The sequence below is a fragment of the Cetorhinus maximus genome, chromosome 22, assembly GCF_964194155.1.
Source record: "Cetorhinus maximus chromosome 22, sCetMax3.hap1.1, whole genome shotgun sequence".
Classification (NCBI taxonomy): Eukaryota; Metazoa; Chordata; class Chondrichthyes; order Lamniformes; family Cetorhinidae; genus Cetorhinus; species Cetorhinus maximus.
In genome coordinates this window covers 50,224,498-50,246,883 of record NC_135900.1, presented here as the reverse complement: position 1 = coordinate 50,246,883, position 22,386 = coordinate 50,224,498, and the positions used below count along the sequence as shown (strand labels likewise).

General features: G+C 40.7%; 1 protein-coding gene across 8 annotated transcripts in view; it reads left to right on the top strand.

The window, feature by feature from the left end:
* The window catches only part of erc1b (ELKS/RAB6-interacting/CAST family member 1b), a 1,197,549-nt gene that overhangs the window by 88,315 nt on the left and 1,086,848 nt on the right, over positions 1 to 22,386 (top strand). For all 8 annotated transcript variants that reach the window (XM_078568271.1, XM_078568270.1, XM_078568269.1 and 5 more), the window contains one exon: positions 15,830 to 15,997. In XM_078568271.1, the coding sequence (XP_078424397.1) occupies positions 15,830 to 15,997 (168 nt within the window). The remainder of the gene's footprint in view (positions 1 to 15,829; positions 15,998 to 22,386) is intronic.

Here is a 22,386-nt window from a genome sequence, read left to right as displayed (position 1 = left end):
TTCAGAATGCAAATTTCAAATCCAACCTATTTACTTGTAACTCAAACCCACCGTAACCTCTCATTATAAATGCACAAACTTAATACTTCAAACCTTTCATCTCTTAGACCTCTCAGACAACCTAGCCTCCAGTAACCTTCCCCCTGTTTAACTAACTCTGGACACCCCCAACCCAGACAGCTTTCTGCACAGACAATTTAATCATAAGAAAATACATATCTCATCTTAGAGGTATTCAAAATTAACAAGGGTCTGGATACAGTAGATAGGGAATAACTGTTCCCATTGATGAAAGGATCGAGAACAAGGGGGCACAGATTTAAAGTAATTGGCAAAAGCAGCAATAGCAACATATAGAAAAATCTTTTTCATGAAGCGAGTGATTAGGATCTGAATGCACTGCTTGAATGCATGGTGGAGATGGATTCATTTAACACATTCAAGAGAGAATTGGATTGTTATCTGAAAAGGAAGAATTCGCAAGGCAGTGGAGAGAAGGCAGAGGAGTGGCACTTGTTAAGTTGCTCGTTTGGAGAGCTGGCACAGACATGACAGACTGAATGGTCTCCTGTGCTGCAACAGTTGTGATTCTGTGCCCGCAGCCCTAAATGGCCAACCTTTGACTCTGAGACCATGACCCAATGTTCTATGTTCCAAGCAAGAGGCAAGACTTTCTCTGCATTTATCTCATCAACCCCCTTAAGAATTTGATGTTTTAATTATATCATCTCTCATTCTTCTAAATTTCATGGAATATAGGCTGAGTCTGCTCAGTCTCTCCTCATAGGACAATGCCCTCATCCCAGGAACCATTCTCATGAATCTTCGTTACACTCCGTCTAGGGCAGATGTGTCCTTCCTTTATATAAGGAGACCAAAGGTGCACACACTACTCCAGGTATGGCCTGCCAATGCCCTGTATATTTGTATTTAGGCTCCTTTACTTTTATAACCCAATCCCTTTGCAATGAAGGCTAAGGTATCATTTGCCTTTCTAATTGCTTGGTGCTTGCAAAAAATCTCCATGTTACTTTCTGTGATGTATGTATAAAGGCAGCCAAATTACTATGCCAACATTTCCCAGTTTCTTGTCATTCAAAAAAAAATTCTGCTTTTTTATTTTTCTTACCCAGATAGTGAACTTTACACTTCGCCATATTGTATTCCATCTTCCATGTTTTCCTCTCCTCGCTCAACCTGCCTTGATTCTTTTTCATCCTCTGTGTCCTCATCACTGTCCACTTTCCCACTTTGTTTTGGAGGTGTCAGCTGTGGCTCAGTTCATAGCACCCTCGCCTTTGAATCAGAGGGTTGTGGGTTCATGTCCCACTCCCGGAAAACCAAGAACTGTGATTGTACTCGAAAGAGTTGCAATCTGTGACTGTTGGTAACTCGAAAGAGTTTCCCACTTTGTTTTGGCAGCAAGCTTGGATACACACCGTCTGTCCCTTCATCTAAGTAATTAATATAGATTGTAAATAGCTGAGACCCAAATACTGATCGTTGTGGTACCCTGCTAGTAATAGCCTGCCAACCTGAAAATGTCCCATTTATTCCTATTCTCTGCTTTCTGTCCATTTAACCAAGCTAATAGATTGCACTCAATCCCGGGTTCTAATTTTTAGCAATAGCTTCTTGTGTGGCAGCTTATCAAATTTTTTTTGATAATCCATTTTCATTATATCCATTGGTTTCCCCCCCTTATCTGTCCTCCAAATACTAATAGATTTTTCAAATTCCCTTTTTTATAAATCGCATTGACTCTGCTTAATAATATGATTTTTCTAAATGCCCTCTTATCACATCCCTGATAATAGATTGTAGGGTTTTGCCTACTACTGATGCCTGATTAGTTGGCTTTTCGTTCCCTATTTCCCCTCTTCCTCCCTTCTTAAAAAGTAAGGTTATGTTTCCCACCTTCCAATCTTTGGGAACTGATCCAGAACCTAAAGAATTCTGGAGCAGAACGACATCATAAATCAGCGAGAGAAAACAAGAATCCTGAGCAGCAGAGCGGGGCCAGAAATCAACGAAAGAAAGCGAGAATTTGCAAGAGCAGAGCAAGGCATGCAGGAACCAGTCAGAGCCTGTGTTCGGAAACAAAAATTGAGGTGTAACATCATAGGGAAGCAGGGAGGTGATTGGCTGGTGAGTATTTCCTATTCATCTCACCTAAACTAGGGAATAAGTAGATGATTGATTCAAATAAGAATATAAGCACAAACAAAGCTAGATGCATTTATTAAAATTGAATTAAGAAAATAATGAGTTAATGAAAACATAATAAAGATGACAGGACAGATGATGTGCTGCAGCTGCAGTATGAGAGTATGGTGAACCCCAATGTGATCCATGGCAAACGCATCTGCAATAAGTGTCTGTGGCTCGAGGAGCTTCCACTCAGAGTCAGTGAGCTAGAGGCCAAGCTACAGGCACAGTGATGCATCAGGGAGGGGGAAAGATACCTGCACACTTAGTTCCATAAGGCAGCCATACCCCTTAAGTATAATTTGGTCTATGGTCAGGTACAGGAGGGTTTGACTGTGAGCGAGGCAGTTATGGGGATTAAACAGGTAGAAGTGGAGGAGCCTCGCCTTTACAATTGTGTAACAGGTTTGAGCTTCTTGTAGCTTGTACAGAGGAGAGCAGGGGCTGCGGGGTGGATGAGCAAACTGTACGTAGCATTCATAACAAAATTGATGAATTGTCAGTTTAAATAGAAATAAATATATGTGACCTGACAGCCATTACAGAGACCTTGCTGCAAGGTGACCAATGCTGGGACTGATTATTCAAGGGTGCTGGGCAGTTTGGAAGGACATGAAGCTAGGAAAAGGTGGTGGGGTTGCTCTGTTAATTAAGGATGACATTTGTATAATAGTAACAGATGACTTTGGTTCTAAAGATCCAGCTGTATAATTACTTTGAATAAAGGTAAGAAATAGCAAAGGGAAGAAGTGAATTGTGGGAGCAGTTTTTAGGCCTCCACACAGGAACAACACTGTAGATGGGGTATACAGGAAGAATTAATGCAGGCTTGTAAGAAAGGTGCTGCAATAATAATGGGTGATTTCAATCTGCGTATAGATTGGATAAATCAGATCAGCAAAGGTACCCTGGAAGATGAGTTCATAGATTGTATTCAGGACAATCTCTTAGAGCAGTATGTTCTAGTGCCAACTAGGGAGCAGACTTTACTAGACTTGGTAGTATGCAATGAGGGAGGATTGGTGAATGACTTCATAGTCAAAGAGCCTTTTAGTAGCAGTGATCATAACATAATTGAATTTCACATTCAGTTTGAGGATGAGGCAAGTAGGTCTAAGACGAGTGTTTTGAACTTAAATAAATGCAATTACAAGGATATGAGGACAGAGTTGGCTAAAGTGAACTGAGAAATTAAATTAAGGGGTAGTGGTAAAAGATGTAATTGCCAGTGCTATCAAGTGGCGCTTATACAGCAATAACCTGCTCACTACTCCGTTTGGTTTCTGCCAGGGCTTCTCTGTTCCAGTAAATGTTACAGCCTTGGTGCAAACATGGACAAAAGAGCTGAATTTTGGGGATGAGGCATGAATGACTACCCTTGATATCAAGGCCGTGCATGGTATTGACCATGTGTGGTATCAAGGAGCCCTTGCAAAATTGAAGTCAACGGGAATAGAGGGGAAAACTTGCCGCTAGTTGGAGCCACAACTAGCACAAAGGAAGATGGTTGTGGTTGATAGAGGCCAGTTATCTCAGTTCCAGGACGTAGCTGCAGGAGTTTCTCTGGGTAGTGTCCTGGGCCCAAAAATTTTCAACTGCTTCATCAATGATCTTCCCTCCATCATATGGTTAGAAGTCAGGATGTTTGCTGATGATTGCACAGAGTTTGGTACTATTTGCAGCCACTCAGCTACCGTACCAGTTCGTACAGCAAGACCTGGACAACATTCAGACTTGAGCTGATGTGTGGCATGTATGTCACATGCCACAAGTGACAGGCCATGACCATCTTCAGCACACAAAATTCAACATCTCTCCTTGAGGTTCAATGGCATATCAGTACTGAATAACTCACCGTTAACATCCAGGGGGTTACCATTGACCAAAAAATTAACTGGACCAGGCGTATAAATACTGTGGCTACAAGAGCCGATCAAAGGCTAGGATTTCTGTGGTGTGTAACTCACCACCTGACTCCTCAAAGCTTGTCCACCATTGGTGATGATGGAATTCTCTCCACCTGCCTTGTTTGAGTGCAGATTATACAAGGCTGTGGTAATGGGACAAATTAAGCAATAAGTGGGTCCAGAGGAGTTGTTTCTGGCAACAACAGAACCATTACCAGCATCTGTCTGAAAAAAATAACAGCAGTATTTGTGATCTGAGATTGTTGAAATTAATGAGTCTGCAAGATTGTCAAGTGTCCAATTAAAAGTTGAGGTACTGTTCTTCAAGGTTCTGTTGAGTTTCATTTGAACCATGTTGGAGACAGTGATCAGGGTGGGATGGAGGATTAAAATGCTCTGTTGTTTAAAATTTTTTGAAATTTATGCAGTATGTACTTTGTTTTTTATGCATTGGCTAAATAGTTAATGGACCAATAAGAACAATTAAATGAATAATGTCATCTTGGTTCTCCTGAAATTGGGAGTGAGAATGAGATGCCTTCCTGACAGTGAATGTATTGAATATTAATTTTAGCACTTTTTTGTTTATTTTTTACTTTGTGCACTTGTACTATATTGACAGCCTTCTGTCTCATGCGGTGGTGTTCAGTTCTGTGTTAAGCATTGCCTACTGTGGCTCAGAAGCCCCAAGTTGGCATAGCAGTCTCTACCACATTTGCTGTAGATGAAGACAATGGACAATGAAAAGGTGCAGGATTTGCTGGCCTCCATCTGCTTTGGGCTCTCTTTTCAGACAACTGAGCTTTCCATTTCTGCTTACCTCCTCCAAGCAGTCAGCCTCCAGAGGTCATGGCAGTTGACAACTGTCTCCTAGTTTTCAGTATCAATATCTGCCATCTTCATGTCTTGCTTGTAGTTGTTGTTGTAGCAGAGGTATGGACGCCCAGGAGGCTGTGACCCAGTGGCCATTATCGATGGTTTCATGGTTTTAATTCTAGAGTTTTTGAATTCAAATTCCACCATCTGGTGACAATACCACTACACCACTGCCTCCCTGCACTGTAGAGGAGTGTGCTTGAGATGGGGGCTTGGTAGACTCACCTCAGTCAGGTCAGATTGCTCAGTAAGGTTAGTGTTGTCCCACACACATTCACTCAGCTTGGACATAACATTGCACCTTTTGCGATGCATTTGAACTTTTTCACAGTGAGGTTGCATACCACTAGAGTGTGCTGTGATACAATTTTTATTTAAATTTTGCACAAGGATGCTTAATTTCAAAGGTGCATTCAAGATCAGTTGGGATTTTTATGTGTTTTAATAGCTTCCTTTTGAGCTTTTGATTCAAAATCTCAGCCTGTGGTGTAGGTGCACCCACAGTGCCTATCTCAGAAGTCTGGACTGGACTTGTTATTTTCCTATAGTCATAATTCTTAAAAGTTGAAGGCAGAGATTCTGTTGTCTGAGCATTGTGCACAATTTACAAGGATGGAAATAGTCGCATTTAAGTTAGTCAAATGAAGCGATACTACTGCCTTTAACAAAAATAATTGGATTATTTATCTTTTTTTAAGAAAAGCTGGAGCAAAAACTGTGGAAACTTTATTCTCTGATTACATAACTTTTGTTTTCCAGTAACAAATATTGAGAAACTTGTGACAATTTATTCATAGTAGAGCAAAGGAGATGGGCAGCCAGTCTATCTGTCTGTCTTTAGGAAAATCCAATTCTGAATTATTTTTTGGCATATTTTTTCAAAGGAAGCAGTGCTTTGGTTTTTTTGTTGTTGTGGTTGTTGAAAAATTAAACGTACTAATTGCTGGTATCGGGCAGAATGATATTGATTGGTGGGAGGGTAGATGTGTGAAAACAGAATATGTGGCCAGGAATTAGACATAAAACAGCTAATTTATTTGCAGGGATCTTTCCAAAAGTTCAAAACAAATATGGCAGCTGTTTTGGGATGCTCTCGCACCTCTCCTGTGCCTCACATTGCTGTTAGGCTTTTGCATTTCACCTCTCTTCAATGATGTGAGATACCAGGTATCCACTAGTCAGCTAATACCACATTCAACACCGGTTTCCACTCTACAGTTCTGCCAAATCTGAGGTTCCTCCCTGCACAGTGATTCCAGATCAAAGGATTCCCATGCTGTCAGATCCCAGAAACCTTGCAATGATGCTTCTTAATTTCTGGGCCCCCAGTCCAGTTCTGCCAAAGCCCAGGACTATGCTCCACTTCTACCAAAGCAGTTAAAGTGCCTAAGGTGCAAAACGCAGGGGATTCATGAGCTGCAAGTGGAAGGGATTTCGTATTACATTCTTAAAATTCAATACACCAATGAGTATATCAATCATTGGGTTCCAACATAATTGCAGTGAGTTCCCATTGGGAATCACTTTCGGACCCTTGTGTCCAGATGAAGAGAAAAATCTCTTCCCCCAACCTAGGATTATTTTCTCTATTTTCCATGAAATTTTTCCATGCAGCATAAGCTATTATCTCTTTTTTCACTCATTTGTTTACAGATGTTATTTGTATTGAAGTTCAGCAACATCATCCTTACTCTCTCTGGGTGGGCCAGTGCTGCCAGCATCTGAATAGTGCTAGCCACTCAAGTTCACAGAAAATTACTGTCTATAGTCCAAAGAGCTGTTTGTTTCCTCAAGTTCTGTAGCTGAATGCAATGGTTGATTGAGGAAAAACCTACCAGGCAAATATTTTTAATTTCTTAAAAATACATGATCTGAAAAAGTTTCTCTATGTTTGAACTTTGTTGATACCTCTTGACCAAATGAGCACGGCATATAATTGAAATCTGGTTACTGAGATAGTGCATAGCTGAGTATATTTAGCGTGTGCCATTTTTTATATAGGCCCCTGCCAAGGAAAATGCATGAAATCTAGTTTCAATACTTTTATTGAATTTATTGGGTGATATTTGTAATGGGGAGTGGAATATGTTTCTACTTCACATTTCAGCATCAATTATTCCTATGTTGAGCACAGCATAACTTAGATTGACTAATTCGCAAAAATGCTCCTTACCCTAGTTTTGGAAGCAGTTCATAATAGAATTTAGGTTCTAGTGTGGCAGCATCTCATTTTCATTATTGTGTTTGGAAACACAAGATTTTCCTCTCTGGGAACAAGTGCAGTTATCTGTCATGAGTGAGTGAATATGGTAGGTATCAACAGGTTATTGGGCCTAAACTCACCAGGCACTCCGCTTTCTGAATTATCTACCACCTTGTTCTTAGATCTTCAGCTTGCAGACAAAGTTCCCCACATACACCCATTACAGTAAAAATTACTACTTCTAAGAAGACCACCCCTGACTTCCTCCAGCTTTCTGACTTTATCCTTCTCCCTTGGCAAAGAAAACAATCCTAGTTCTTGAACTAGAATCCTGTAATTTGACAGAAATGCTTTCCTCTTTGTGTATCGTTTTATGATTCTTTCAGCGTCCCGTCCTCTGGGAATCCACCTGTACCAAAATTATCATTTTCCTTAACCTGCTTAATAACTGATTTGCTTTCAATACTTCAGTGCCCATCCTATCTTTTGCACTGTTCTGCCTTTGCTGCCCAGTTAACTTCTAACTTCATGATTTCTAATCGGAAGATTGCAGGTTGCAGTGCATACTGTGCATGACTGGCCTTGTATCCACCTCTAGCTCAACCATCGAAAACAATACTGCCTCTCTCTCTGTATTACCAATAATACTCAAAGGACATTGATTTTTCTAACTCTCATTAGCTCATGAACTTCGTGGTATACGAAATTGGAAATCCTGAACACACGCTCCAACAGGCTGTTTTGATTGGTTAAATTCAAACCTGCAAGAACAAGATCAATAGATTTTCATTTGTTAAGTGTAATTAAGGAAAAACGGTGGTTAAATAATGCCGAGGTACAAATTAGCCATGATCTGATAAAATAACTTGAGGGACTAAACGGCCTTTTCCTGTTCAACCACTTCAGTCTCTTGTTGTCCATGATTTCTTTGAGTGTCTACTGAGATGACGTCCTTGTGTATGAGTTTATGTGCCTAGATTTAAAATTGGAACTCTAACTGGTTGTATTGCACACTGGGCAATACATCGATGGTCCATTTAATTTTCTGTACCTCTTAAAGGCAGGTACCTGACAATAAGCATCAAAAAGACTGTGGCCCTGGAACATGGTGTCATATCTCCACTCCTGATCACACAAAATAACACTCCACTGGAAGTGGTTGGCAAATTCTGCTACCTAGGGTCCATGGTAATCTATCTCTTGATGCTGAACTTGATACATACACAGAAAGCAGCTATCACCTTTGGCCAACTCTCAAAACACGCATGGAATAGCATCAAACTGACTCTTTGGGTCAAGGTGCAGGTTTGTGAGGCCTGTGTTCTCAGCACCTTGCTGTATGGCTGTGAAATGTGAACAACTTAGTTATCAAGAAAGGAAGCTCAACAACTTTTACCTTCTCTGTTTGCAGCACATTCTGGGCATCTCCTGGAAGCTTAGAATCATGAATGTAGCAGTTGTCTCAAAGGGAAAGTTTTCCCAAGTATGTCAGCACTCATGAAATAGAGCTGATTTTGCTGGCTCAGGCATGTTTACAGGATGGAAGACGGTCACATACTTAAGGATTATCTGTATGGTGAGGTAGCTGGAATCCTACAACCAGTAGGATAGCCAAAGCTCCGCTTTAGGATGCTGGTAAGCATAATATGAAGGCCCTAAACATAGATTCTCACATCTGGGAGAGAGTAGCTAAAGACAGGAAAATGACGACATCATCTGTTGTGGGCTGTTGTACATGATGATCAGTGGCAACAGCGGCTTGGCAACAGGCACCAACATCAAAAACAACAGGCCACAATGACACCTGATAACCACTTCATATGTGGCACTTGTGGCAGAACCTGACTGTCTTGGATTGGTCTCTTCAGCCACCAGCAGAAGTGCAACAAGAGTTTGCTGACGCCCAGAATTTCAACCATATTCTGCTGACAGAAATATTTTTCATTCCAGCTTCTAAACTCTCAAACTAAACTGCCTGAACAGAGAACCACTCCTAGCAACCTATTCACCCCTACAATTAGCTATTTTCTATTTCTACAATTTTTCTATTTTCCAGCCACCATTTACTGGAACTCAGATGTTTGTTATAAACCAGGAATGAGATCCTCGTTCTTAAAGGGACCACCAACCCCAAGAAAAGATGTAGATTTTTTACCCAAAAGCACATGGACCTTCACAAGTATTATGTTTTGGTGGAGACCATTACATTTGGAAAGAAATTTGAACTCCCAGTTATTAACTGAAAGAATTAAGTTTTAAATAAAAAACCTTTACAAGTGTTAAACAAAGCAAGTACTACACTTAACACTATATTTTACACTTTAAACTTTATTCTTTAAACCGAAATAACTCAACAGCACTCCTCATTCTACTTAAATTTCCATCCAAGAGTTCCCAATATTTTGCAGGATCTTTAGGATTCCTTCACTTCTGGGACCAAACCAAGGTGGACCACAGCTATCAGGGATTCACACACCTGGGAGACAGTAGTTGAAGACAGGAAAATGACGACATCACCTGTGGGCTGAAGCACTTCTGCTGGTGGCTGAAGAGATCAATCCAAGATAGCCAAGTTCTGCCACATTTATCTTGAATTTAAAAATTTAAGTCCCAAAAGTAAAAATTTTGCTCCTAAAGCATATGAATTATGAAACCATACATTTCCACAATGGCTATTTCTTTTAAGTGCGCAAACTTAAAGTTTAACAGATTGTGTATGAGTTAGGTAAGATGTTCATGTCTGGATATTGCTGTTTCCTTCATACATTTGCCTTAGTATTGTCCTATGCATAGCTACGAGCCAGAGATGAATAGTTGGGAATACAGTGCGGCTAATTTTATTTTTGAGTCACAAATAAATAGATAAAAGACACCAAAGTTGGGCATGTGATCTTAATACTTATTTATACAACGTGTGGATGTGTACTTAAACCTTAGTGTGTGTTTATTGACAAAATGGCCTAAACAGAGGGTGCAGGTCTTTGTAAATTGTTGAATACTTTAGTTTAGTGACTGAATGATGGTACATGTTGGATGAAACATAAACACGTGAACTACCTTAGCCTATGTCCTGTGGGTGTATGTAAGGTGTTTTCTAGTAAAATATAGTGCATGGGGCTGAAGTGATGTCAAAGTAGTGTTATCGCCAGGTGAGAAGGGGTAGAATGGTTCCCCTCTTTTCCCACTCCTTGTTTGACCGCAACAAGTTTATTTTGAAAAGAGTACACTTGCCAATTCAGCGAGTGTTTAACTGTTGAAGTGCTGTTGATCTGCTGTGCAGAGAAAAGTTTCCTTAAGTTTTTTGAAAACACAATAGTACTTACTTCACACCCAATCTAAATAAAAATAATAAACTGCTCTGACTGTCTCACGCACACACATATGCATGCATTTAAGAGTTCACAAATGCAAACAAATGCAAAAGTAAGTTACAAGTGGGAGGATAGATTAAGCAGTTGAGAGTCCAAAAAAAATCAGTTGTATACGCATCTTATAGATCTTCTCAGACTGGGCTTGATGGTCTTTCTGGATTCTGTGTCGAGATGATTTGAAGATGTTCACAGATGATTTATATCTTCGCGTCTGGAGTTGCCAGCTGCTGGGTTGATTCTTAAAATGCTGCCTGTGGCATGCGGGTGATCAAACAACAGGCAGGGCACTTGGTCCTTTATCTTCTGTGTTCGTCTCCTCTTCTGTTCACTGGCCTGAAGAAAAACAGTTTCTTAAAACATGAAAGAGGGTCAGTTGGCTCATCACATACCCTCACAACAACTGACCGGTTAACCATATATGGTTATAGCAAGTTGATCCCTGACATGGTTTAAACATGATTAGATCATGGCTGGAAGAGTTTCTTTCTCATCCAGGTTATATTGTCCAAAGTGATTGTACCTAATGGTTTATTCCGCACCCAGCTGAGTACCCAGGTGCTGTGTGGGCATTTTGTGAACGGGCCAGGAGATGACCTGTTCATATTCCTCTAAGGTGATTGGCTCTGATGGTTTCTTCTGAATAGCCTGGCTCCATTTTAGTGGTTTTGGAATTTGTGGCTACTGTTTTGCAAATATGCAGCCATCTTACAAGCTGTTGTTTCAGTCATTTTTAAAAAAAGCTGCTTTTCAGTCTATGTACTGATCTGGTGGCTTCAGTCCAATAAGTAAAGTCATTTTCGATATAAAACATAGATTTATTACAGTAGCCACATCTGTGGCTAGTTGGTGCTTTCTGTGAACATGACTGCCCATAGCAGATTATTCTAATAGTGCAACATTTTGATAATCTGATATGCATTGAAGGAAATCCATTTTGGAAAGCTGTTCCCTACTTTGTCCAGACCCTAGTTATCATACTGAGTAGATGGGGAGAAACTTTTCCCACTGGTGGATGGATTGATAACCAGAGGGCACCAATTTGAGGGTGATAGGCAAAAGAAACAATGGCAACTTGAGGAAGAGCATTTTTGCCCAGCCGGTGGTTAGGATCTTGGAATGCACTCCCTGAGAATGTGGTGGAGGCAGGTTCAATCGTCAATTTCAAATGAGAATTAGATAATTATCTGAAGAAAATAATTTGCTGGGCTACGTGAAAAAGGCTGAGGAGTGTGACGTGGTGAGTTGCCCTTGTAGAGAGTTCGCACGGACACGGCGGGCTAAATGGCCTCCTTCTGTGTTGTAAACATTCTATGATTACATGCAGCCAGTTACTTTTATTGATCATCATCTTCAAGATATCAAAGAATATTCGGGGTCTCTATGCCACAGCTGGCTTAAACCAATTTTTAAAAAAATCGATTTTACCTCTCTCCATCTGAACTTGTAAAACACTAATCTACATCTTCTGTTAGCATTGGTAAGTAGTCCAAATTGTGTTTGTGTTTTTCGTAAAAGGAAACTTGCATTGGAAAACTTGCTTATCAGTGAACTGAAACATGATTGTTTATCAGCCATGGCTCAGTGGGTTGTGGAGTCAAGTGCCTGTCCAGGACTTAAACACAAAGATCAAGGCTGACACTCCATTACTTTACTGAGAGAACGCAGCACTGTTGGAGGCCTCATCTTTTGGATGAGATGTTAAATAAAGGACCTGTCTGTCCCCTCAAGTGGATGTAAGAGATCCCATTAGCACTTTTTCAAAGAAAAAGGGGAGTTATCCCTAGGGTCCTGGCCAATATTTATCCCTCAATTAGAAAACCGCATTGCCTGGACATTTTAAATTGCTGTTTGTGGGGGCTTGCTGTACATGAATTGACAGCCACATTTGCAACATCGCAACAATACCTCCACATCAAAAATACTTCCTTGGCAGTAAATCACTTTGAGACATCTGGTGGTTATGAAAGGTGCTATACAAGTCTTTCCTTTCTTCTGTGTACAATATACCTTATAATGGAACAAAAAACCCATTTACCTTTGGGATATGCACCAGAGATGATGCAGTTTCCCAGTACAAGTGCTTCGGCACTCTTTTGAGCTGGCAGCACCATGTTGACACTGGTTTTGCTTAACCTGAATTTTAATTGAAATTTATTTTATGTTCCAGTATGTTATGAACTTTCAGATGATATTTTAAAATTTTGAACAAAAACAGACTGTTAAAATGGCTGCTGCCAATCCTGTGACCTTTGGCAGTAACAGCTCGAGACAGTTGTGAGATTCGAGCAAGTAACTAATTACATATGGACATTTAGAGCCATCTGGGAAATGCACCAATCGCTATTTTTAAGGATGGAATGTTAATAAAGGACTATAGCAATCTGGCTGATTTGTCTTTTTGGTTCACCATTGAGAAAAGACACATCGAAACTCAATGTGTGTTAGACGAATGTGAATGGGTCCCCGTCGATCTCCCATTGTATTATGATGGTCCCTCATCTAAATCCAGAGTAGGTAAATTTCAATAGTAAATGACAAACAGGGAATGTTTATTGACCTGATCACCTACCATTTTTGGAAAAGGACTTTGCACTTGTAACATGTCAAATGGTTGAGTCAGCCATGTTGGTTGCTTGCTTTTAAAACAGCAAGAATCAGTTTTGCAGAGACATGGTGATCATCAGAAAGCCATCAAACTAGCTGCAGTCATATGAGCAACGATGGTAATTAACAATACCACCTTGAAAGTGGCTGAAGGACTCTTCCCAACCTGTTCTGACTTCAAGTTCACCTGAAAACCAAACTCCTGGAAATTCAACCACAAAATAGCTTGCAGCTTCTGAGAAACCTTTGCATACAAGACCTTTACTTCAGCTTCAAGCATAAACTCATCTAAGAAGCTACAAGTCTGCCACAAAAGAGACCAAGACAATTGTACTTGATAATCGTATTTTTTTTCCTCTGAGCTTTGTGTGAGTGATAGTGTGTGCGAGATGCGAGAGTGTAACACCACTTTTAAACCTCCGGGACAAATGTGGTGTAATAAATAACCTTTATTTTAAGACTCTCAAAAAAGCTTGCTGCTGAAATTATTTAAATTGGGACCATCACTGAAGGTAAGAAAATACAAACATCTCACATACAAAACTCACTGATCACGGATAATAAGAAAACAAATTGTCTGTGACAATTGTAGTAAGTGCTGCAGTAACAAATATAGATCAGATATCAATGAACTGTTTAACATTTATGGGACACTTTAACGTATTCTTTGAGATTTATATCCATGCATTGGCGCTATGGAATTTTATCCCACTGCTGCAACATGAAGCTGAGCAGATAAATGGGTCACTGCGTGCGCTAGCCTGACAGAATAGGAATCATAATTAGCTCATGTCTATTGGCATGCATTCTTTGATATCTCTGATAGGAAATATGCAAAGGATTGCTAAACAGAAATTAAAACTCAGTGTTAGCTTGGTTCAGTTAACATACTCAGAACATTTTGGGTTCAAGCTCCTTGAACACAATGCAGGGTTTAGCTTAAGTGCATTACTAATGCGACTGAATGAATGACATATTGCGCCGAGGCCCATTTAGCTTAAATGGACATAAAAAAATTCTTCGCACAAAACCATGAGGGGTCTAGACAAGAGTAGGTAAAGGGCAACTATTCCCATTTGATGTGCTAGCTCTTTGGTATTAATTCAATTAGTCCAACTCCTCTGCTCTTTCCCTATTGTCCTGTAAATCTTTTTCCTTCACTTGGTTATCCAATTCACTAAAAAAAAAGGCTTAAATTATAACACACTTTCCATGGCCACTGGATGCCTTGAAGTGCTTTTGAGCCAATTAAGTACTTTTTGAAGTGTAACCATTGCTGTTATGTTGGAAACATGGTGGGCTAATTTGCACTCCGCACCCAAATGTCGTATTTGCTTCTCCCCCTTCAATGTATTGGTAAGATACTAAGCATTAGTGCAAAAGGGAAGCAATTTAGTACTAGGGCACTTGCCAAAGAAGCAATTTGAATCCTGAGTAAAGAACACCACTTGTGGTGTCCTTTCCCCTGCCATCCCAATTTACAGAAAGGTGACCACCAGATTCAGGGCCTTCTGGCTACTTTCCAAAAAAGCTGCCAAAGGGCATTCACAATCCAGTCTTTGGCTGCTGTCAGCGGGAAAAAAAAACTTAACCTTTTTGTTTCTCTGTCCTTTGCTTCATGTCCTTCTCCAATCAGAGGCTCATTTCTGAGTGCTCTTCTGTTGGGAATGGAAATGTGATGGGTGGGACAATTACACCCCTTTTTCTTCATTTGAGCCGAGGAACACTGTATTTGTTAGGCGTATTGACCAAGGATATCATGTTTTAAACCTTTTTATTTCTTCATAGCACATTATATTGACTTTGGAAATTATAATGTATATTTGAAGTGGAGGGCATTGAAGTAGTGACCCTCAATTGAACAGAAGTATTTTGAACATGCATTAGGTGTGATTCCAGAATTGGGCAGCATTTGCTGAACAATCCTAAGTGTGCCAAGAATCACACTTACAACCAATTGAAGATCATCAGTCGGACTTGTAATATAGCTCACTTTTGCTTGCTGGAAGCCACGTATATTCATGTGCAGGCAAAAGGAACATGTCCAGACATTATATCTTTTTTGAACAAACAGAAGTATGTTTGCATGCTTGAACAGACTTTAAAAGGCCAGCGTATATACTGGCGTTGTGTACACTCCAGTCTTGCCCCTAGAATGCATGCTAGTGCTTCCAGATTTATGGCCATCTACGGTAAAAGCACCCCATTTATTAACTCCTTTTGATATAAATGTTGAATACAGAATGTCTGACATGTAAGACATCCCTTTTTGATTTTGACCCACATATGAAAAGAGCCATCTAGAAACCAAACGAGGGAATTCATAAAAATATGCCAGTGCAGGAAGTCATTGATCAGTGCTGGATGTGTAATCACAGCAATGTAAAGTCTTGATGAATGTCAGGTTTGATGGATTATGTCAAAGTTATTTTTGCATTTTGTGACCTAAAAAAATGCCAATTATGCATGTATGTTTTTGAATATGCAAGAAAGCAAAGGATCTTTATGCAAGTTTGTAACTTTATTGTAATAATCCTCTTGCTCAATTTTCATAGTAGCATCATTAACTGTGCAATGTATTGATATTGATGTATTGATACTTCTGATAGGTGGGCGCAAGACACCACAGAATAACATAGTCATTGCTGTGTTTCTCCGAGGTGGATGCACTGCGTCTGCGGCTTGAAGAGAAGGAAAGCATGTTAAATAAGAAGTCAAAGCAGATGCAAGAAATGGCTGAAGAAAAGGGAATCTTGGCTGGAGAGATCCGTGATCTGAAGGACATGATGGATGTGAAAGAGCGTAAAGTCACTGTCTTACAAAAGAAAGTGAGTAAAATGATTTCAAATGTTTAGAGAGCTGGGATCGTGGGAGAGAATATTTTATTTCCATGGATTAATATGAAACTGTTTGAAATACGTAACAAAATAGGGTTATCATGAGTGTACAGAAAAGTGACATAATTGTCCATGTGGCCATTGTGCATTGCATTTTTTAACTGCTCTATGCCGTACATCTTTGTTTAATTAGTGGAAGTAACTTTATCGCAGTTATACACTCTATTTGTGAGGTTGAGCATTGGGAGCAATGCCTTAATGTAAATGAGGCAGTGGCAGGACTGGTGTTAGATAATATGAATGCGACAAGCAATTTTCAGTGGCCGCTATTTTGCAATAATGGCAGTATGAATGCTTCTATCCAGGAGATTTGAACTTGAATCCAGTTGTCATCTGGCGTTTACCCAAAGGGCTTTCCCTCAAAGGGGAGAGTGTTTTGCTGGAAGAGAATGGGGGCAGGTAAACTAATATATAGGCGAGAGAAAAATTATCTACCATTCAGCTTGAGAAGCTTAATGAATTGGATGCTGGAATGAGGCAAACTTGTTTGTTCTCTTTATCAAGAGTGATAGCATAATTTTTGTTTTCTTTCACGGTATGTGGGAGTCTCTGACAAGGCCAGCATTTGTTACCCATTATTAATTGAACTGATTGGTTTGCAGCCCTTTTCAAAAGGCAGTTAAGAGTTGACCATAATTCTGTGACCATATCGGGTAAGGGCGGCGGATTTCCTTCCCTGAAGGGCATTAGTGAACCAGTTTCTACGACCATAGATGATAGCTTCATCGTCACTGTTACTGAGATTAGTAGTACTGAAACAATTCCAGATTTATTAATTGAATTTAAATTCCACCAGCTACCCTGTTGGCACTTGAACCCATGTCCCCAGAGTCTGGGCCTCTGGACTACTCGCCAAGGGACATTACACCACCATCTGCCCTCAAAATAAATGACAACTGCTGGGTATGGGAATGCGTGGACAGGAAGATCCATTTTACCGAAACACTGATGATATTGATGCAATGGCCTTTCACTTCACTCTTCATAACTTCACAGCAAGTTTTAGTAATGTTTAATTAAGCTTGTACAGAATAAAGACCATTCAAACATCTTCCATGCCTGGGGCAGCAGGCCATACCCCAAGCCAGAGAAGAAGACAAACTTCACTCCTTCAGACCTCCCAAGTCCTCCTGAAGACCATTGAAGGCAGGATGAACAGATTCCTGGGTGTGTGTCACCAAGTCACCCTGAATTATCACTTAAAGAGAGAGGACATGTTATTGACCCTCTTAAAGCAGCACTTCTTTAATTATCCCTTCACAACACACATTATAGTTAAGGAGGACTCTAACTTGACACACACTCGGGATACCCACTCCCTTCGCAGCAACTTAGACGCAGTCCCACATTAAAAAGCTCAAACCACCATATTTCTTGCTTCACCTTTCTTGAATCACTTGACATACTCCCCCCCACCCCCCCCTCCACTGTGACCCTCATTCACTTCATCTTTTTGAACAAATTGACACAATTTCCAACAGAGGGGCATACTCCTTGCAGCACTTATGCTATGAGCAGCTAATCCTTGGAGTTGGTGCAAATTATCTCAAGTACAGGAGCAATCCAAATAGGGAAAATTTGGAGGTGCTTTGCCACTGGTTGTCCCGTTGATGTACTTAAATGAGGCTTGTGATAACTTGTTGGGTGGATTGCAGAAAGCCAAATGCGTGGAAATGGCATTCATCTTGCAATTTTTTTTTTGCAGGATTTTTTGCCCATGCTGTTGCCACATGGAAAATGCACTGAAAGCTATAGGAAAATTCAGCCTCAATGGTTCAAGGAAATAGATCTGTCAAAGATAATTTTGTTTTCATGAACCCATGCATTAGTCTCTATTAGTCCATGTTTGTCTGAAAGCTGAGGTTCCCAGTATCATAGGTGCCGGACTTCAACCAATTCAATTTGCTCCATTTGTTATCAAGAAATGGGTGAACACATTGGATATAGTATGGCAGGTCAGCCTTGATTTTTGTGCTCGGGTCCTGAAGTGGGACTTGAACCTGAAACCTCATGACACAGGTGAAAGTGCTGTCAACTGAGCCCTGGCTGTTAAGAGCTCGAACCACAGTGGCTTATAAGGAATTGTTGAATGCTTTGCTTTAACCTTGAGGTCAGAGCGTTAGTGGTTTTGTGAACCTTCTTGGGAAAGTTGATTGGAATGACTGTGATTATATTTAGTATATAGAAGAAAAATTTGTTATACATCCTATGCATGTCATACATTTTCCCTGTCACACTTTATTACTAATATTTGATTGTTATAAAACATTGTCTCCTCTTAGCACAAGCAATGCCAGAGGAGATTTGCTCGTATCAATTAAAAGCAGTATGTTAAATGCTCTGATATCACACTTCAGGTGCCTCTTTTCATTTATTGATTTACAGGATGTGGACGTCGCTGGCTGGGCCAGCATTTATTGCCCATTCCTAATTGCCGTTGAGAAGGTGGTGCTGAGCTGCCACCTTGAACTACTGCAGTTCCTGTGGCGTAGGTACACCCACAGTTCTGTTAGGGAGGGAGTTCCTGGATTTTGACCCAGCGACAGTGAAAGAACAATGATATATTTCCAAGTCAGGATGGTTAGTGGCTTGGAGGGGAACTTCCAGGTGGTGGTGTTCCCATATGTGTGCTGCCCTGGTCCTTCTAGATGGTAGTGGTCGTGAGTTTATAAGGTGCTCCCTAAGGGGAGTTTCTGCAGTGCATCTTGTAGATGGTACACACTGCTGTCACTGTTTGTTGGTGGTGGAGGGAATGAATGTTTGTGGAAGGGGTGCCAATCAAGTGGGCTGCTTTATCCTGGATGGTGTCAAGCTTCTTGAGTGTTGTAAGAGCTAAACTCATCCAGGCAAGTAGAGAGTATTCCATCACAGTCCTGACTTGTGTCTGGTAAATGGGTGGACAGGCTTTGGGGAGTTGGGAGTTGAGTTACTCATCGCAGGATTCCTCACCCCTGACCTGACCTTGAAGCCGCAGTATTTATGTGGCTAGTCCAGTTCAGTTTCTAGTCAATGGCAACCCCAGGATGTTGATAGTGGTCGATTCAGTGATGGTAATGCCATTGAATACCAAGGGGCAATGGTTAGATTCTCTCTTGTTGGAGATGGTCATTGCCTGGCACTTGTGTGGTGCAAATGTTATTTGCCACTTGTCAGCCCAAGGCTGGATATTGTCCAGGTCTTACTGCATTTAGACATGGACTGCTTCAGTGTCTGAGGAGTCGCGAATGGTGCTGAACATTGTGCAATTATCAGCAAACATCCCTACTTCTGACTTTATGATGGAAGGAAGGTCATTGATGAAGCAGCTGAAGATGGTTGGGCTGAGGACACTACCGTGACAAATTCCTGCATTGATGTCCTGGAACTGAGATGATTGACCTCCAACAACCACAACCATCTTCCTTTGTGTTGGAGATAACTCCAAGCAGTTTTCCCCCTGATGGCCATTGACTCCAGTTTTGCTAGGGCTCCTTGATGCCACACTCGGTTAAGTGCAGCCTTGATGTCAAGGGCAGTGTTGTAGTATAAAGATGAGACCACCCAAGTCTGTAAGTTTCTAGTAAGCAAAGATTTTATTCAAGCATGTGCTGGGAGGACGCAGCCTGTTCTACAGTGTGTCTCCCTCTGAAACAAAGGCTGCATAGCATATTTATATCTTTTAGTTATCACATTTCACTATACTTCTTCATAGAACCTCCAGTTACATATCTCATGAGCATAATTATTCAGGTTGCAGATGTCTGTTATTGCACTGGGAGGCTGGGAAATGCCTCAGATCTAATACCTCCCAGTCCGTGCTGTTATCGCCCTAACGTGTTTACCCATCCTGTGAAGGTTGTTAGGTTTTATGACTTGTGATTGTTAGTTGTGTTCCCACAGTACCATACCCATGCCTATGTGTTGGCTATATTTCCCATCATGCCTAGAAAGAGCTCCATGGCTGCACTGGTCTACTTTAAAGCTGTTAATATTCATACTACGTTTACCTATTTTTAAAGCTGTTAATGCACATCTTAATATCAGTTTTAATATCAAATTACTTCATTACCCCACTTCCGTAGTCACACTCACCTCGCCTCTGGAGCTCAGCTCTTTTGTCCATGTTTGAACCAAGGCTGTAGTGAGGTCAAAAGCTGTGAGACCCTGGCGGAACCCAACTTGAGTATCAGTGAGCAGGTTATTGCTAAGCAAGTGCCGCTTGATAGCATTGTTGATGACTCCTTCCATCACTTTACTGAGTAGATTGATGCCACAGTAATTGGCCGGGTTGGGTTTGTCCTTTTTTTTGTGTACAGGACTTATCTGGGCAATTGTCCACAATGCCGAGTAGATGCTAGTGTTGTAGCTGTACTGGAACAGCTTGTCTAGGGGTGCGACAAGTTCTGGAGCGCAAGTCTATTGCCGGAATATTGTCAGGGCCCATAACCTTTGCACTATCCAGTGCCTTCAGCCGTTTCTTGATATCACGTGGAGTGAATTGAATTGACTGAAGATTGGCATCTGTGATATTGGGGATCTTCAGAAGTGGCCGAGATGGATCATCCATTCGGCACTTCTGGCTGAAGATTGATGCAAATGCTTCAGCCTTGCCTTTTGCACTAGCCTGCTGGGCTTCCCCATCATTGAGGATGGGGATATTTGTGGATCCTCCTCCTCCAGTGAGTTGTTTAATTGTCCTCCACCATTCACGACTGGATGTGGCAGGACTGCAGAGCTTAGATCTGATCCGTTGGTTGTGGATTCATTAACTCTGCCTATTGCTTGTTACTTATGCTGTTTGGCACGCAAGTAGCCCTGTGTTGTAGCTTCACCAGGTTGACACCTCATTTTTTGGTATGCCTGGTGCTGCTTCTGGAATGAATTTAAAAAAATGCGCTCCTGCACCTTTCATTGCACCAGGGTTGATCGGCTGCTTTGTCGATAATGGTAGAGTGGGAGATACGGAGGACAGAAATGATGTAATCTTAAATAGTTCCAGCCAGAAGTTGAAAATGATTTGTAATTTTCGTGTAGGTTGGCAAAGGGTGAAGGGGAAGAGAGGCTACTGCTCAGTGGGTAAGGTTATGTTGTGGTAGAAATGTTTCTGTGATATAGGGGAAAGGGAGAATGCTTCATAGGGTGAGGATCCTGGGTGACGAGCAAGAAACAGGAGGATGGTTACGTGTCCACTATATTGATACTGGCAGTTCGGAGTGAAATGATGTTCATGGGGAAGGATGATTTGACAGTGTGTAAAGTACATCTTTTGGGTGAGAGTGGAAGGGTGATAGAGGGGGTTTCAGAACAATGCTTGATTAGGATGAGGGTGAAATCTGAATAAATAACGGGGGACATTAGATGGTGGGAGTGGGAAAGCATTAGGTTCCTGTAATCAGGGCAGTGCAGATGCAAACCAAACAGCTTTTTCGATGGATAACATCAGACAATTGGTAATTTGGAGAAATTGCTATTTTCCATGCACGCTTTGAAGTGGGATAGGCGACCACTGAGCGTTAATTTTGCCAAAACTGCATGGTACGTTCTCAATTATGCCAAAATAGAAAACCATGGCTGGACTGAAAATTTCAAAGTTCAATGAGGTTAAAAAGGGATCTGACCCATGAAATTGGATGGGAAAGTTAGCAAACAGGTTGTCAGAGCAGAAGTGGGAAATCTTCAAAAATGAGATGGATAAAGCATAAAACTAATTTGTTAGAGGTGTGAAAAGGTGCATCAAAGAATTGGGCTCCATATATAAATATAACAATTAAAACCACACTGAAACTTAAAATGGCGGGTGAGGCATTCTGATGCCTAGAAGGAAATAGGAAGAGCTTTTAATAGCAGATTAAAAAGAAAAGTAGTAACTAGAAATGAATGAGTTCAGAGTCTTGACAGCATATTCATTTGCAAAAACTGAAATAATGCTATTAGTTTAATATCTCTACCACTAACTTTATTCTCCATGATTTGACTCATTCCTTCATCCCTGAGTGGTCTTGCCCTTTTTAACTGTTCGTTTTGACTTATATGCTAGTAAATGTTAGTTAATCAAGGATAGCCAATACAAATTAATAAAGGCTAAGCTATATTTGACAAATATGTTCGTTTTTTTATTTGAAAAAATGAATTGATTAAAGGAATGAATTGGATGAGGGGCATGTGAATTTTCAGAAGGCATTTGAAAATGTCTTAGAAATTTACTAAAATTGAGGTGAATACTATAAGTAGGAATGTGGTAGCATGGCTGGAAAACCAGTTCTTGGACAGGAAACAAAGGGTCAGGATATATGTGCGTTCAAACTGATGGAGGATTGGAACTGGAGTACTGTTGAGGTCAG